The sequence below is a fragment of the Syzygium oleosum genome, unplaced genomic scaffold (assembly GCF_021117445.2).
Source record: "Syzygium oleosum isolate NSW1041296 unplaced genomic scaffold, Sole_v2.1 Sole_v2.13, whole genome shotgun sequence".
Taxonomy (NCBI): Eukaryota; Viridiplantae; Streptophyta; class Magnoliopsida; order Myrtales; family Myrtaceae; genus Syzygium; species Syzygium oleosum.
This window is the reverse complement of record NW_026607497.1, coordinates 10,740,120-10,753,540: the sequence shown is the minus strand read 5'-3', so window position 1 is coordinate 10,753,540 and position 13,421 is coordinate 10,740,120. Positions and strand designations below refer to the sequence as shown.

Sequence of the window (13,421 nt, the reverse complement as noted above, 5' to 3'; positions counted from 1 at the left end):
GCATGTTGCACTTTGACAAATAAGCTAGAAGTCAAGCTTTTTCTGTGCATGATCGATTCATCTGAGCTGTAGGAGAACTAGGAAGGCTGAAAAGGCGGTCATACATATCGCATCCAATTGAAGAGTGTTCTAGGCGACTTGTACTAAAGTTCAAAGCAGCTATAAGATTTGAAATATACCCCAAGTGAGGCTTTTCAAAGATAAATACTATATAATGACAAAAAAAGAAGAAGATAAATACTTCAATGTAGTGAAGCTATAGGGTTTTCCTCCCAGAGGTTTGAGTGTGAAAGTACAAGCAGCATTGTCGCCGTAACGAAACATTTACTATAATTGATAAATTCAAATAAAATACCATTGCATTCTACTTGCAAAATTAATGGGCATTTATATATAGAGAAAGGGAAATGTGACTTGTACTTAGCCTAACAACTGAATGTGTCCTTTTCAATATATGTGAATCGAAAGAACCTCAAGTGAGATCATTTCCTTCCCTAACGAAAGTCATCCTCATGAAAGTGATGACAGCTCTCTAAAACTTGCCATTGCCTATCATCCACAACCAGCCTAGAGCAACTCCCGTAAATGTCCCACCCAAGAGAAACAACACAAGCAAGTTGCCCAAGGTATTTTGCTCCGGTCCCTGAAAAAAGAGCTCGACCCATTTTGAATTGTAAGAAGAAATTGTGCTAAAATGAACACAACTCAAAAGAGATAAAGTTCGGGTCAAACCTTGTAGCCCTTGGGTGCTACTGTCATAACAGAGACAGTAAGATAACCATGGGTCAAGCCCAAGAAAGAAACGAGCATTATCATCCACCCCTGATCACCATACTTTGCTGTGAAATAGAATGCAGGGACAAAAAGGAAACGGGCAAGAGTCGCTAACATGAGGCCCTTTCGGGACTCTAACTTGAGCCAACTGATAAGGGGAATGTACTGAGCTATGAAATCCCATACATTGTAAATAGCAATCAAAACTAGTGAGTACCTGAAACGGAAGTGATGAAGCAAGATTCTAGTGAGTACACAAACCTTTGCAGAGGGCGACATTCATTATGAGAAGTGTTAGAGAAATCGGCCTCTGTTACTAGTACTCACCATGATCTCAATTGGTGTGTTCCCGTGTTCTCATAGAGAAAGCCCGGGAAGATTGTCAATGTCAAAACATGTGTAAGATATAGACCAATGGCATAATCTATATTTTGAAACAACAATTGTTTGTTGCTCAATCGATCATCTTTAGAGCCTTCATCCTGCCAAAATTTCAAAATTTTCAAGGTTTCAGATACATTGAAAGGAACACAAATTTTACAACTACAACAGAGAAAGTTTCACCGCTATGATGCACCTGTCTTTGAATTCCAGCTGCAGCAAGGTCAGCCGACACAGATTTACACCCTTCCGAGGCCGCCTTGGAGCGGCAGGATTTCACAACTGGAATCTTAGCGAACCAAGTAGCATACAGAATGATGCATATAAACTCAAAGAACGTAGAGATTGCCAGAAACAACACTGAAAAATAAATTGAAGATTGATGAGAAGAATTCTGCATATTGCTTTCACTTGACAAAGCTGATTATTGCACCATGAGTTTCCTCTGTGTATAGTCAAGGCACAACATAGGAAAGTGGGTTTTACCTACTTATTGATAATTCCTTAAAAAATGAGATAAACCATGGTATGACATAAAGCCTAAGTCCTTAAGGATTACATGCTATAAGCACGTGATCACAGATGCTATCAAGTCAAACTAGACTTGCTCGAGTGTTAAAATTCCACAAACAACAAGACTTCTACATGACGGGATGAATTTACAAATTGATAAAGATTTTCTAGTGACGACAAAGAATTACATACTAGCTCCCTTGCGAAGACCGTCATGAGTCTTGTCAAAGGCTGCCTTTGTCATCAACCTCAAAGCAGATGTTAGTGCTCCTGATGCAGCTGAACCAGCGAAATACGACTGCATAAATGAAAATCCTCCATAATTTGTGGTAGAAAGACCAAGATCCAACTTGAAAAGATGTATCTTTAAGGGAATAATTTGCAGAAAGAATGCAATAAAACAGTAGGAGATTGCCCACCTGCATGAATTGAGGACACATGAAAGACAGATCGCCGACCATACCACCCTGAACTTGAGCATTGGCCACTCCAAAACAGGCAACAAGCACACATATACCGAAATAAAGCCCAATTCCCCCTTTCCCTGACGTGGCTAAGTCCAACTATCATGTATGAAATCCAGCAATGGAGTTAATGTAAGATACCAGAATTCATGGAAAATAACTTGAATTAGATAATTGCACAAGTAGGATCACCATGAATAGAAAGATTTATGCCTTCGGACAACTTACAACTATGAGAAAGAGTGTACTTAGAGTGAAAAGAGCGTATCCAACTATATTCCTCTTTCTTGTGTCAACTCTGGATTCATGGTACACTAAGATAGCCATCGTCCCAATTGCGAATGGTTGATAAACAACTGTAAGCACTCTCGAAGGATGATAATGCTTCAGCCAACACAAAACATGTAGTTAGAATAGCGCAATCAACCTATGACTTCATATTACACTAAGCAAATTACAAAACGAAATAATTAGCAGAAGAGATATCAAAAAGACAAGTAAATAGTTTGCTAGTCCTAAAATAGCACTTGTAAGATGATTGTGTTAATTACCCATCCGGATGTCACCCAGCATAGTGATGGTTATATCAACCATATAGCAACAAACTCTTATTGCTACGACTCAAGGGATCAAGAAGATGAACCTTGGCCATGATGACAATGGTGAAATCACGATACAACAAATCAACTTGATTAGCAAAATTCTCTAGACACACCTGTTTTGTAGTCAGACAGTGTTGAATAAACAATTATAGAACTACAATTCTCGGAACTCAAACAGAGTCAAGACTCTTCCAAATCAAATCAGACAGCTAAAGAGAACAAAAAGTTCAATAAATATAGATCACAAAACAGAGCGATCGGGGTATTAACTTTAAAAGAACGTGGGAAGTTGGGAATAATCCGCAATTGATTACCGGGAACACTTTATAGTAATAATCTCCAATGGTCAGAATACTGTTCCAAGCCACAAGAGACCCAAGTCCAAGCACCCAACAGAACACCATTGCCTTAAACTTCCCCTGAAAAACAATTTGGTACATTGACTCCAACATGTCATCAAACAGGCGGAGGGCATCGATCAAGATAATACCCATGTACCAGTTTTCCTAATAAAACTGTAAAACAAGACAAACGAGCGCACGGAGACACAGACCTCAAGTCGAACTGGAAGCCCCGTTTCAGCAGCATTGATCATTGTTGCTTCCCTGCAAAACTCACCAAAGAAAACAAACTCAGCCCACAGAAAAGTTACTTTTGAGTCTGGTCAATCAAAAGCTGTATACCTAAGAGACATTGAACGGTGATCACTTGGGGAGCGACGTGCTTACACCGAACAGCAACTTAGACAAAAGGAAGAATCTGTCTCTTTTTTCTGTACGAAGAAGAGCGCGCAGAGAAACTAAAGACGGCTGGGAGGAATTCAAGGAGGATTCTTTGCCTTTTTGAGGTGACGGAATTTGAAGTGCGTCGAGATAATCTTCTCTATTTTTGAAAGACCTTATTCAATCAATAGAGTCTCCAAGAGTGTCTAAAAGTTCACTTCCCTGTGAATAATGTTAATCTTTTAGGCTTAAAACAAGAATTTGATAATGAAAGCCACAACTCAACCCACCCTCACTTCCCTTCATCTAATCCGCAAAAGGAGGCCATTAGGAATATAATTGTAACGAACTCACCACGTAGACCTAACATGTTATTTCTAATTCAAAAATATGAGTATGTGATCTATTTTGAAATTTCGAACTCGAATTCTGTAAAATTGGAAAGATTAGGATATAAAAAGCATGAGACATTTTATAAATAAACATCGAACTATCTTATCCACTTTAAATAATGACACTATCGATTAGTTAGGATTAAATCATATGTTTATCTGAAGAATGTATATGAATTTTCACGAAACCTTTTGAAAGAAAATTCAAGATTAAAATTCTCTTTCAGCTTTTCTTTTCATACAATAAAGATATCCCTTTTGGAGTTTCCTTCAAGTCAATCTCTCAAGTCTTTGAAGATGTGCATATCTTCCTCTTAAGAAGAAAAATCTTCACAAGCATTCGACACTTCGTGTATCGTGTAGGAGAGAGTGATGTGGTGCGCATATTGTTGGAATTGCGCCCAGGTCAATAATCGAATGTCGAGGATTATCGACTTTCGTTCTGGTGTCGACATGAGCTCGGGACCCAAGACGATATGCACGTCGCTCGGTGCTCTCGGTCCGAAGTAACAGCGAGATGGAGAGATTTCGACCGGGCAAAACCAAGCAAGAAAGCAAGCTTTGCCGTGGAAGGAAGGAACTGGAGTGTCACATCTGAAGGGCGGAGGCAGTGATATGGAAGCAGTGACAACGATGACGGCATAATACTCCAAAATGCATCATTGCCTTAGCGTCGCTGCGGAGCCACATCATTTGGGTGATGTGGCATTGGCCAATAAAACATTGTCATAGTCCCACAAAGTTTACCCCAAAATATGGACAAGGTAATCTTTGACTTCCCAAATAAATTGAATCAAATTTGCGCTTGGTAATGCAAGGTCCCTACCTAATGACTCAAAGCCTCGCAAGCTTAATTCGAGTAGCTATGATGGTTCTCTAACTTTCTTTCGGGCCGAAGTGCCTTGTAACTTAGACTATTTATTGTATTGACCCCACTTCTTTGTATGTTAACAAATATATGATAAAGGGTTGTCTTGAAAGCCTTACAGGCCTCTACAATACTTACTAGTCTAGAGAACGCGACCCCTCGAAAAAGTCACAGTCGATGCCGAGAGAGTTTGGAAAAACGAATGGCATGGTGAATTAAGTTTGTATTCTTATTAGAATGCTACATCTTAATAAATATGATCAAAAGAAAAGCTTTTGAAGTTTTTTCCCTTTTAGAGGGAAAAGTGCCAAAAAAGTCCTAAACCTTTTGCATTAGTGCCAATTTAGTCCTAAACCTTTTTTTGGTGTCAATTCAGTCATAAACCTTTTGCATTGGTGCCAATTTAGTCCTAAACCTTTTTTTGGTGCCAATTAAGTCCTAAACCTTTTAAATTGGTGTCAATTCAGTCTTAAACCTTTTGTTTTTGTGCCAATTTAGTCCTTCCGGCCAATTTTGACAAGAATTTGCCGACGTGGATGCCTGCCGGCCGGCGGCCGGTCACCGGCGCCGACGTGGACAACTTTAATAATATTTTAATATTTTTTTGAATTATTATTTTTTTTCCTTTTTTTCTTTTTTTTCCACTTTTTTTTTTGTTCTCTCTCTCCTTCCTCTGGTCGGTCGCCGGTCCGGCGACATGCTAAAGGCCAGAGGCCGGTGAGCTCGACCTTGCCGGCCATTGGCGAGGGCAAGCCTCGCCTTGGTCGAGAAATTCCGGTCAAAATTGGTCGGAAGGACAAAATTGGCACAAAAACAAAAGGTTTAGGACTGAATTGGCACCAATTTAAAAGGTTCAGGACTTAATTGGCACCAAAAAAAGGTTTAGGACTAAATTGGCACCAATGCAAAAGGTTTAGGACTGAATTGGCACAAAAAAAAGGTTTAGGACTAAATTGGTACTAATGCAAAAGGTTTAGGATTTTTTTGGCACTTTTCTCCTTTTTAGACGAAGCTGAGAGAAAATAATAAAGGAAGGATGGGCCCCCTTTTATTGGGTCTAAGTGACAGCCCAATGGTCTTACCAAATGGGCTAATAGAAAAAAAAATGGGCAGATGACCGAACTGGCTGGTTTTAAGGTCTGGTCCGCCTTTTTATTGAGTAATTTGGTTTTTAGCTAGTCTTTCTTTCTTTCTTTTTTAAGAAAAAAAATTGAATTGTCGACAAAATTTCATGTGTCAACACTCCTGGGTCTAAATTGGAACAATAAGTTCCTTATGTGTGGATAAAGTTGGATATTATTGGGGAAAATTTTCAATATAGCCCCCTCAACTTTCGATTCTGTGTTAGCCGAGCCCTTATACTTTTGATTCTTTTGAGTAGGTGTCATGTATTTTAGGATTTTATCAATTATAAAATTGCTGACACTATATGTGCACCACGATGAGACCTTTGATACTATCTTGCAACTCTTGGGTCTAAATTAGAAAAATAAATTCCTTACGAGGGAATAAAAATTTCGATCTGATTGAGGAAATTTTTCAATATAACCCCTAAACTTTTGGTTCCGTGTTGGCCGAGCCCTTTCATTTTTTATTTTTCGAGTAGGTGTCGTATGCTTTAGGAATTTGTTCCAAAACTTCCAATATTCTCTTAGACAAGTTTGTAAACAAAGTTTTGTCAATGGCATGCACAAAGCAAGCAATAGGTCTCTCGGTATGACTTGGCTTGTTCAGAATGTAAGCAAGTCATGATTAATCCCATTTACCAGAAGTTTAGAAACCAGATTTTGTACCCTTCTCACCATCTGGACTTCATGCTCTTATTTTACATGCTCCCTCATTTTTATTCTGTCCCTAAGCTCCTTTCTATTTTGCCTAGCCTCCTCGCATCCCTCGTTATTTGGAAAGTATTCATCATGAAATAAGCTACTATCAGACTCGCTCTCACTTTAATTCACATGTTTTTAGTTCATGGAGGTCGCTAGAGTAATCTTGAGATGCAAGTTCACTACTTTCCCTCCGACCCGCTTCTCTATTCCTCCTTGTAAACAAATTTGTTATTGCACGTTTGGTTTGATCACAGTAATGGTTAAGGTTATGATGTAATAGCTATTACGATTGTAACGTAACTAAGCTATAATACCTATTGCGCTGTTTGAAAGAGAGAGAGAACAAATGTTTACTTTTTTCCCATGATTACTTGTTCAAACCAACTACTTCAGCCAAACCAACGTCCTTTCCTTACCATTGTGCTGGAAATTTCACGTGCAATGTTCTTGAATGCTACAAACATGCATTTTTCTCGGACATATCAGTTCAGTTCTTTTGGAGAAAGCAATAAAGGGAATGTCTCCTCAACCATCCGAAAGCAAACATCTCTTAACTGTATGTCAAAAAAGGAGACTTCGCTTCAAATGCCGCCGACGTGGGAACAACATGGACGTTAAAATAGAATATCCTCGTAATCTTCGACTTCACATCAAGCACAGATCACGGCACCGGAAACAAACTGAAGTCGGTTTAAACTACGAGCCAAATCCCAAGAAGCAATCCGCGATCAAAAGAAAGTATTGGTCTTGCATGAGGCCCGGCGTGGAGAATTCAGAATTTTCCCGGAAACCGTCGCGATCTTCCAGGTTTGGACGGCTCCTCCCATCGTAAGCGCTGGAATTTCTGCTGCTTTGAAGTGCATTGCCATTGCCGGTTGCAAGACGAAGGAAAAGCTCAACGCAAAGAAGACCGACTGAAAACCACCATTTGCTTTGTTTTTGCGTGCTTGAAAGTAATCCCTACCCCCCCTCCAAAAAAAAAAAAGAGGGCGTGATCTAAATTCTAGTTTGACAAGAGGAAGGGGGAAAGTTAAAGAAAAATTTGAGAAAATTTCCGTATTTATATAAAATTTTTTTTGGAAGGTTTGAATTTAGGAAAAAAATATTTCGAGATTTGAATTTTTTTAGGAGGCTAGGAAAAATTAGATTACAATTATAAAACATGTGATCGAGAGATTAGAGAATTATAATTCACACATTTGCTCACAAAATCAATATTTGCAAAATAAGTGTTCAAGGGTATTTAAAATCCTTTAAAAGTAGAAGATTTTTTTCCCCACTTTGTATAATACTATAAATCATGACTAACACCAGAGAATCTAATGCATGTGGCATTGCATAGGCAAATTCAAGTGAAAGAGGCCGCACTATGACGGAAATAGCAGCTCTACTCTCAATGACAATCACGGGTGCGTAATGCAAATTGACTTTGGTATTCTACGAGCTGAAACTGTGAAATGTTTACCACATTTTCAGTTCCAAATTATGGTATGTTAGGAAAATATCGATAACTCTTTTAGAGAATATTTAGCTGCTATTTCATCAAGGAGTTTGACTGATCATAAGGACAAGAAGTTTGTCAGATGATAGAAAAACAATTCAAATAAAGTATTCTAAAAAGAAAGACGCGAGTTAGAAGACTGATATAAATTGAAGATACAATAGATTGGGCAAAAGTACACCAGAAGTGCCACAACTTGTGTACGGCAATCACTTTGGTGCCATAACTTTTTTTTTGATCAATTTGATGCCAAGTCGGAGGAAAAGAGATCACTTAAGTGCCAATTTGGCCGGAAATCCGACGTGGCATTTTTTATTAATTTTTTACGCCGACGTGGCTCGCCGGAGGATGAGTCGGCGTTCTGAGTCAAGCATTTTTATTTTAAATAATTTTTTTCAGCGTGTACGATCAGCATTTTTTATTTTAAATAAATGTTTTCCTTTTTTTTTCCTTTTTTTTCCTTTTTCCTTTCTTTTTTTTTCTTTTCTCCCTTCGCCGGCCGGTTGTCGGTGGCCGGCCCGGCCACCGGCGAAGCCCGGGAAGGGCTGGGCCAGGGCGGCCTTGCCCATGGCCGGCGAGGGGCGGCCTCGCCTGTCACCGGTGAGGGTCACCTTGCCCAGATCTGGCGAGGCCGCCCCTCGCCCATGGCCAGCGAGGCCGCCCCTCGCCAGTCGCCGGCGAGGGTCGCCTTACCCAGATCTGGCGAGGCCGCTCCTCGCCCATGGCCGGCAAGGGACGGCCTCGCCTATCGCCGGCGAGGGTCACCTCGCCAAGATCTGGCGAGCCCGGGAAGGGCTGGGCCAGGGCGGCCTTGCCCATAGCCGGCGAGGCGGCCTCGCCACCGGCGAGGGTCACCTCGCCCGGATCTGGCGAGGCCGCCTCGCCCATGGCCGGCGAGGCCGCCCTCGCGCCGCCTCGCCCGGATCTCGCAAGGCCGCCTCGCCCATGGCCGGCGAGGGACGGCCTCGCCCGTCGCCGGCGAGGGTCGCCTCGCCCAGATCTGGCGAGGCCGCCCCTCGCCAGCCATGGGCAAGGCCGCCCTCTCCCAGCCCTTCCCGGGCTTCGCCGGTGGCTGACCCGGCCACCGGCAACCGGCCGGCGAGGGGAGAAAAGAAAAAAAAAAGAAAGGAAAAAGGAAAGAAAAGGAAAAAAAAAGGAAAAAAATTATTTAAAATAAAAAATGCTGACTGTACACGCTGGAAAAAAATTATTTAAAATAAAAAATGCTGACTGTACATGCTGACTCATCCTCCGGCGAGCCACGTCGGCGTAAAAAATTAATAAAAAATGCCACGTCGGATTTCCGGCCAAATTGGCACTTAAGTGATCTCTTTTCCTCCGACTTGGCACCAAAGTGATCCGAAAAAAAGTTATGGCACCAAAGTGATCGCCGTACATAAGTTATGGCACTTCTAGTGTACTTTGGCCCAATAGATTGATATAGTGGAATAGTATCATAAATACTATAGTGATAACGACATTTTCCTTAGAACTCTGATTTATTTGTAGAGCCTCACCTTCAAAAAAGAACCTAAAAGTGAAGGCTACTAGACCAAACATGCTGACGATAACATGTGTGTTACATTTAGATCTACAAAAGACTAGAGTCCTATAATTTGTAGCCACGCAGGCATCATAATGTAGGCTCATATGGTATTATGCGCACAATCACATCTGTGGCGCGTGTGCTTGGGAGACGTGTCTTCACTTCATATGCTTGAAAAACGACGTGGAAACCTTAACTTCGCCCTTAACATCGAGCTCCGATGATATGCTTAAATCAGATGCATTGACCTCCAGACTACACGGATCACAATGTCAAGAGACTCCACAGGCAAGTAGCAACATCAATGAGAATCATAATCGTCAACATCACACAATAGGTTGGAACTTGCATTTTGGCATATCATATGCCCAATTGTGAACAGGAGAAGACTAACGAGATGCCATTTCAAAGTTCAGTTTACAGGCGTTTGCTCCTGCAGCAACAAACGAATGATGGAGCTGATGACTTCATTGCTAGCAAACGTATCCTGAAAAACATGGAACTGCATCAGCACGATGTGTATTACCATGTGCAGTAATAAAGAAGTAGAGATCAGAAGGATACTCTACAATCTGCATCTATGCACATCTAACGAAACTATATGGTAGATTCTGAGCACAAAATATGCATATGCTTGCAACTAATTCTTGCAATTCATGTGAAAAAAATGTATGATGCTCTTATGTCCGTATCTTCAGTGAAACGTCTTTAGCTTTAAAGAAAGCAATAAAGGTCATTTCTTCCGACTTTTGGTGCAATAGACCAAAAACGAGTGTTGTCCACATTTTGCTATGGACTTCATTGCACAGGTTTCTTGTGCAATGATTTAACTGTGTAACGGCCAATCTAAATACATCTTATGAATAGTAAAGTGGTCGATGCTATACAAGGCAAATGTGGTCCACTTTGTCACGGTCAGCATCAGGATAAGCTTCCAAATTCAGACAAAACTCATTTTGAATCAAAGGCCTGTTCTATCGAGGCTATCTCCTATGATGAACTAAAGAAGTTGCGAAAGTTGATGCATCAGTATGGTCTTGGCCTACAACTTCACACTGAACTCTTGCCTTTAAGAATAATGATGTGCTTATCAGATTGTTGAGGAAAAGGACAAAGCAATGAGGAAAAAGGAATAAGCCATAATTTCATCTTTGGCATTATTGCCCCAAGAAAAGAGAGGTTTGTGGCAAAGGACGGAATTACTTTTATCAATTGTACTTTTAAGTAATGTGGTATCAGATTGCTTACTTTTTCAGACGATACCTCATTATTTATTTTGGAACTCACTAAATCTTGTTTGAGCATGCTTTGAAACATGAGAATTTTGAATAGACTTAGAAGCATAAGTGAACATTCCACACAGATAAATTCATTCAAAGGCAGTGCAAGTAATGACTTAGAAAGTGGTGACTTAAATTGAAATTACGTCTCCAGTTCAAAGTAATCTCGAATTGGAGGCCACACCGACCACTCTTTCATAGCCTTATTCGATCTACATGAATGTATTGATTTATGTGCATTTAGGCCTATTTGATAATATTGAGGAATCAATGCTAAGAACTTAAGAACTCATCTTTAAGTGTTAATAATCTTTAAGTGTTAAAATAGAAAGAAAGAGTTGTTTGGCAATCACTAGATATCTATAATTTCTTTCCAAATATAGATTTGCGACCATGATTGGAAGGTCCTAACCATATAGTTGACAAGATTATAATTATCACCAATTACATCTTCTACTAAATGAATTAGGTGACCCCCTTTTTTTACGTATTAGATAAGTCAAATTCTAGCTTAATTGAATCTTTTAAGTCTAAACTAATTAGAGTTATCTAACAAGCTGAATAGCATTAATTGCTGAATCTTTAATTTTCAGCACAAGGGCTATCAGCCGGTTGACAAGTCAAAAGTTTGAATATCATGTGTTCTTGAAAATAATAATAATAAATGCCACTAATTTGGTATGTGGTTTCTTAAATAAGGTTTTGTATTGATTAATCAGGGAGTAGGTACTGTTTTATAGTTTTGCTCAGTAGTCGTTCGATGGCCCGTCTGCCTTGATAAACGCATCCATAAGTCTAATCTAATGGACAAGGTCTCTTATGTACTTTACTTGTATGTATTCCTTTGTTATCTTATCTATTAACTAATGTTTGAGCATTTAAAAAAATAATTTTATAATAGCTATTACACCAGGTGAGAAGGTTCACCACTTGAACCGATTCGTCGGTGCTTTTCGGCCGGAAAAGCGCCAATCGCTCGGTTCAGGGAGCCGCAACTCACGTCTTTCGCTCTCTCTCTCCTTCTCGCGATCGTCCTCTCTTTTCTCTCTCTCTTTGTGGCATTTCACCAAGCACCTTCTATTCATAATGATCAGTTTTTTTTCTTTTTGTTCATTGATTTCCCACCAAATTCTTGTTACAACCGACCTCCAAATCGGTTATGATGAATAACCGATGATGGCTGGAGATTCTCCATCTGTTAAATCGGTATTTCGCACGTGTTTGTGGTGGGATTAAGGCCGGTGAAGTCGTGGGCATGAGCTGAATTTTCTGGGTTTGTAATGCTTTGGGTAAGTCGGGTAAGGAAGAAGACCGACCCGGGTCGGGTCGGGCTGACCCGGTCGACTCGGCAAACCTGGGTTGGTCTAAATTCGCAAATTAAGCTCAATTTTGACCCAATTTTCAAAATTAAATCCCAAAATTGAATTCCTTACCGCATTTTGAACCCAAATATGTAATTTTCCCCAATTTTTGACAAAATCATGTCCTAGATTTTTAACTTTTTGTAATCGGGTTATTGGAGTTTTGTTCAATTCGATGTCCTAATGACCTGATTAGGAAAAATTGATGCCAAAATTGAATTACCCACATCTGATTAACCCTAAAAATGATGATCTCATGGTTCGACAATTTCATATTGGGCACGATTTCCAATTTGGACTCAAAATGTCTAATTTTTAATTGAATTTTGGGGTTTTCTGATTTCTTTGACAAATTGTGCAATTGGACCGACCATTATGTAATTCAAGGTCCCAGAATCATTTGTTGTGAAGACACTATGACTTAAAAATGACTAGAAAAGATTTAATTGCATTTTTGGTTCAATTCGGGTTTGATTTTACCCAATTTTGGGAAAAGCACATACCCGATTGAAATTTTTCAAAATTGATGATGCATTAATGAAATTGGATTTAAAATAAGACTAATGACTATTTTTATGGAATTTTATGATTCCATTTGCTATTTTTATTGACTTTCTCACTTATTTTGACTAAAAGAAATTAAAGGAAAATGCAGGAAAATGCTAAAAAAATTATTTTTGGTTTAGAAGTAGGTTTCTAGGCTTGGCCAAGATTCATAGTCCTAATTTTGAGATTTTTGAAAATATAAAAAAAATGAGCTAAAAATCATGTGTCAATAATAAAGAGCGTTGAAATCGATAAATGCATACACTGAAGTGCAAGAGAAGAAATGTCAAAGATAGTTGAAAAGACCATACATATGAACCGAGCAAACTCCCAATTAATAGCTCATGATTCATAGCAAACTGTTAAGGGATACCGAATGGAAGAACCAGTAGCAGTTCAAAACATCGCTTCATTCAATCTAACCTACATAGCATAACAACATCATACAAGACTTGCACAAATGATACCATAAGCTTGTGAACATCAGTATGCATCAAATCCCCAAAAAAAAAAGGAAAGAAAGGAGAAAAACGGTTTACTTATACAGTAAAAGTCATCGACAATGGTACGTTCTATGTAGCCTCTGATTCACTGATGAGGAAAACGAAATTTAAGAACCATGAGTCATGGATGGAACGCCTG

General features: G+C 39.6%; 1 protein-coding gene across 1 annotated transcript; it reads right to left on the bottom strand.

Moving 5' to 3' along the window:
- Positions 1 to 277: 277 nt before the first annotated feature.
- On the bottom strand, positions 278 to 3,708 carry LOC130139745 (equilibrative nucleotide transporter 3-like). The gene is made up of 10 exons (XM_056317373.1): positions 3,418 to 3,708; positions 3,288 to 3,339; positions 3,049 to 3,153; positions 2,361 to 2,516; positions 2,088 to 2,231; positions 1,861 to 1,966; positions 1,352 to 1,515; positions 1,102 to 1,256; positions 733 to 991; positions 278 to 643 (listed from the first exon to the last, which is right to left on the bottom strand). Exons 1-10 carry the CDS (start codon positions 3,426 to 3,428, stop codon positions 533 to 535), a joined length of 1,263 nt encoding a protein of 420 aa, XP_056173348.1. The 5' UTR covers positions 3,429 to 3,708; the 3' UTR covers positions 278 to 532.
- Between the last annotated feature and the right edge of the window lie 9,713 nt (positions 3,709 to 13,421).

Coding starts and splice junctions, on each gene's coding strand:
- LOC130139745 (XM_056317373.1), bottom strand. Junction 2,232..2,360: donor GTACACTCTTTCTCATAGTT/GTAAGTTGTCCG, acceptor CATACATGATAG/TTGGACTTAGCCACGTCAGG. Junction 1,967..2,087: donor TGTGTCCTCAATTCATGCAG/GTGGGCAATCTC, acceptor TCATTTATGCAG/TCGTATTTCGCTGGTTCAGC.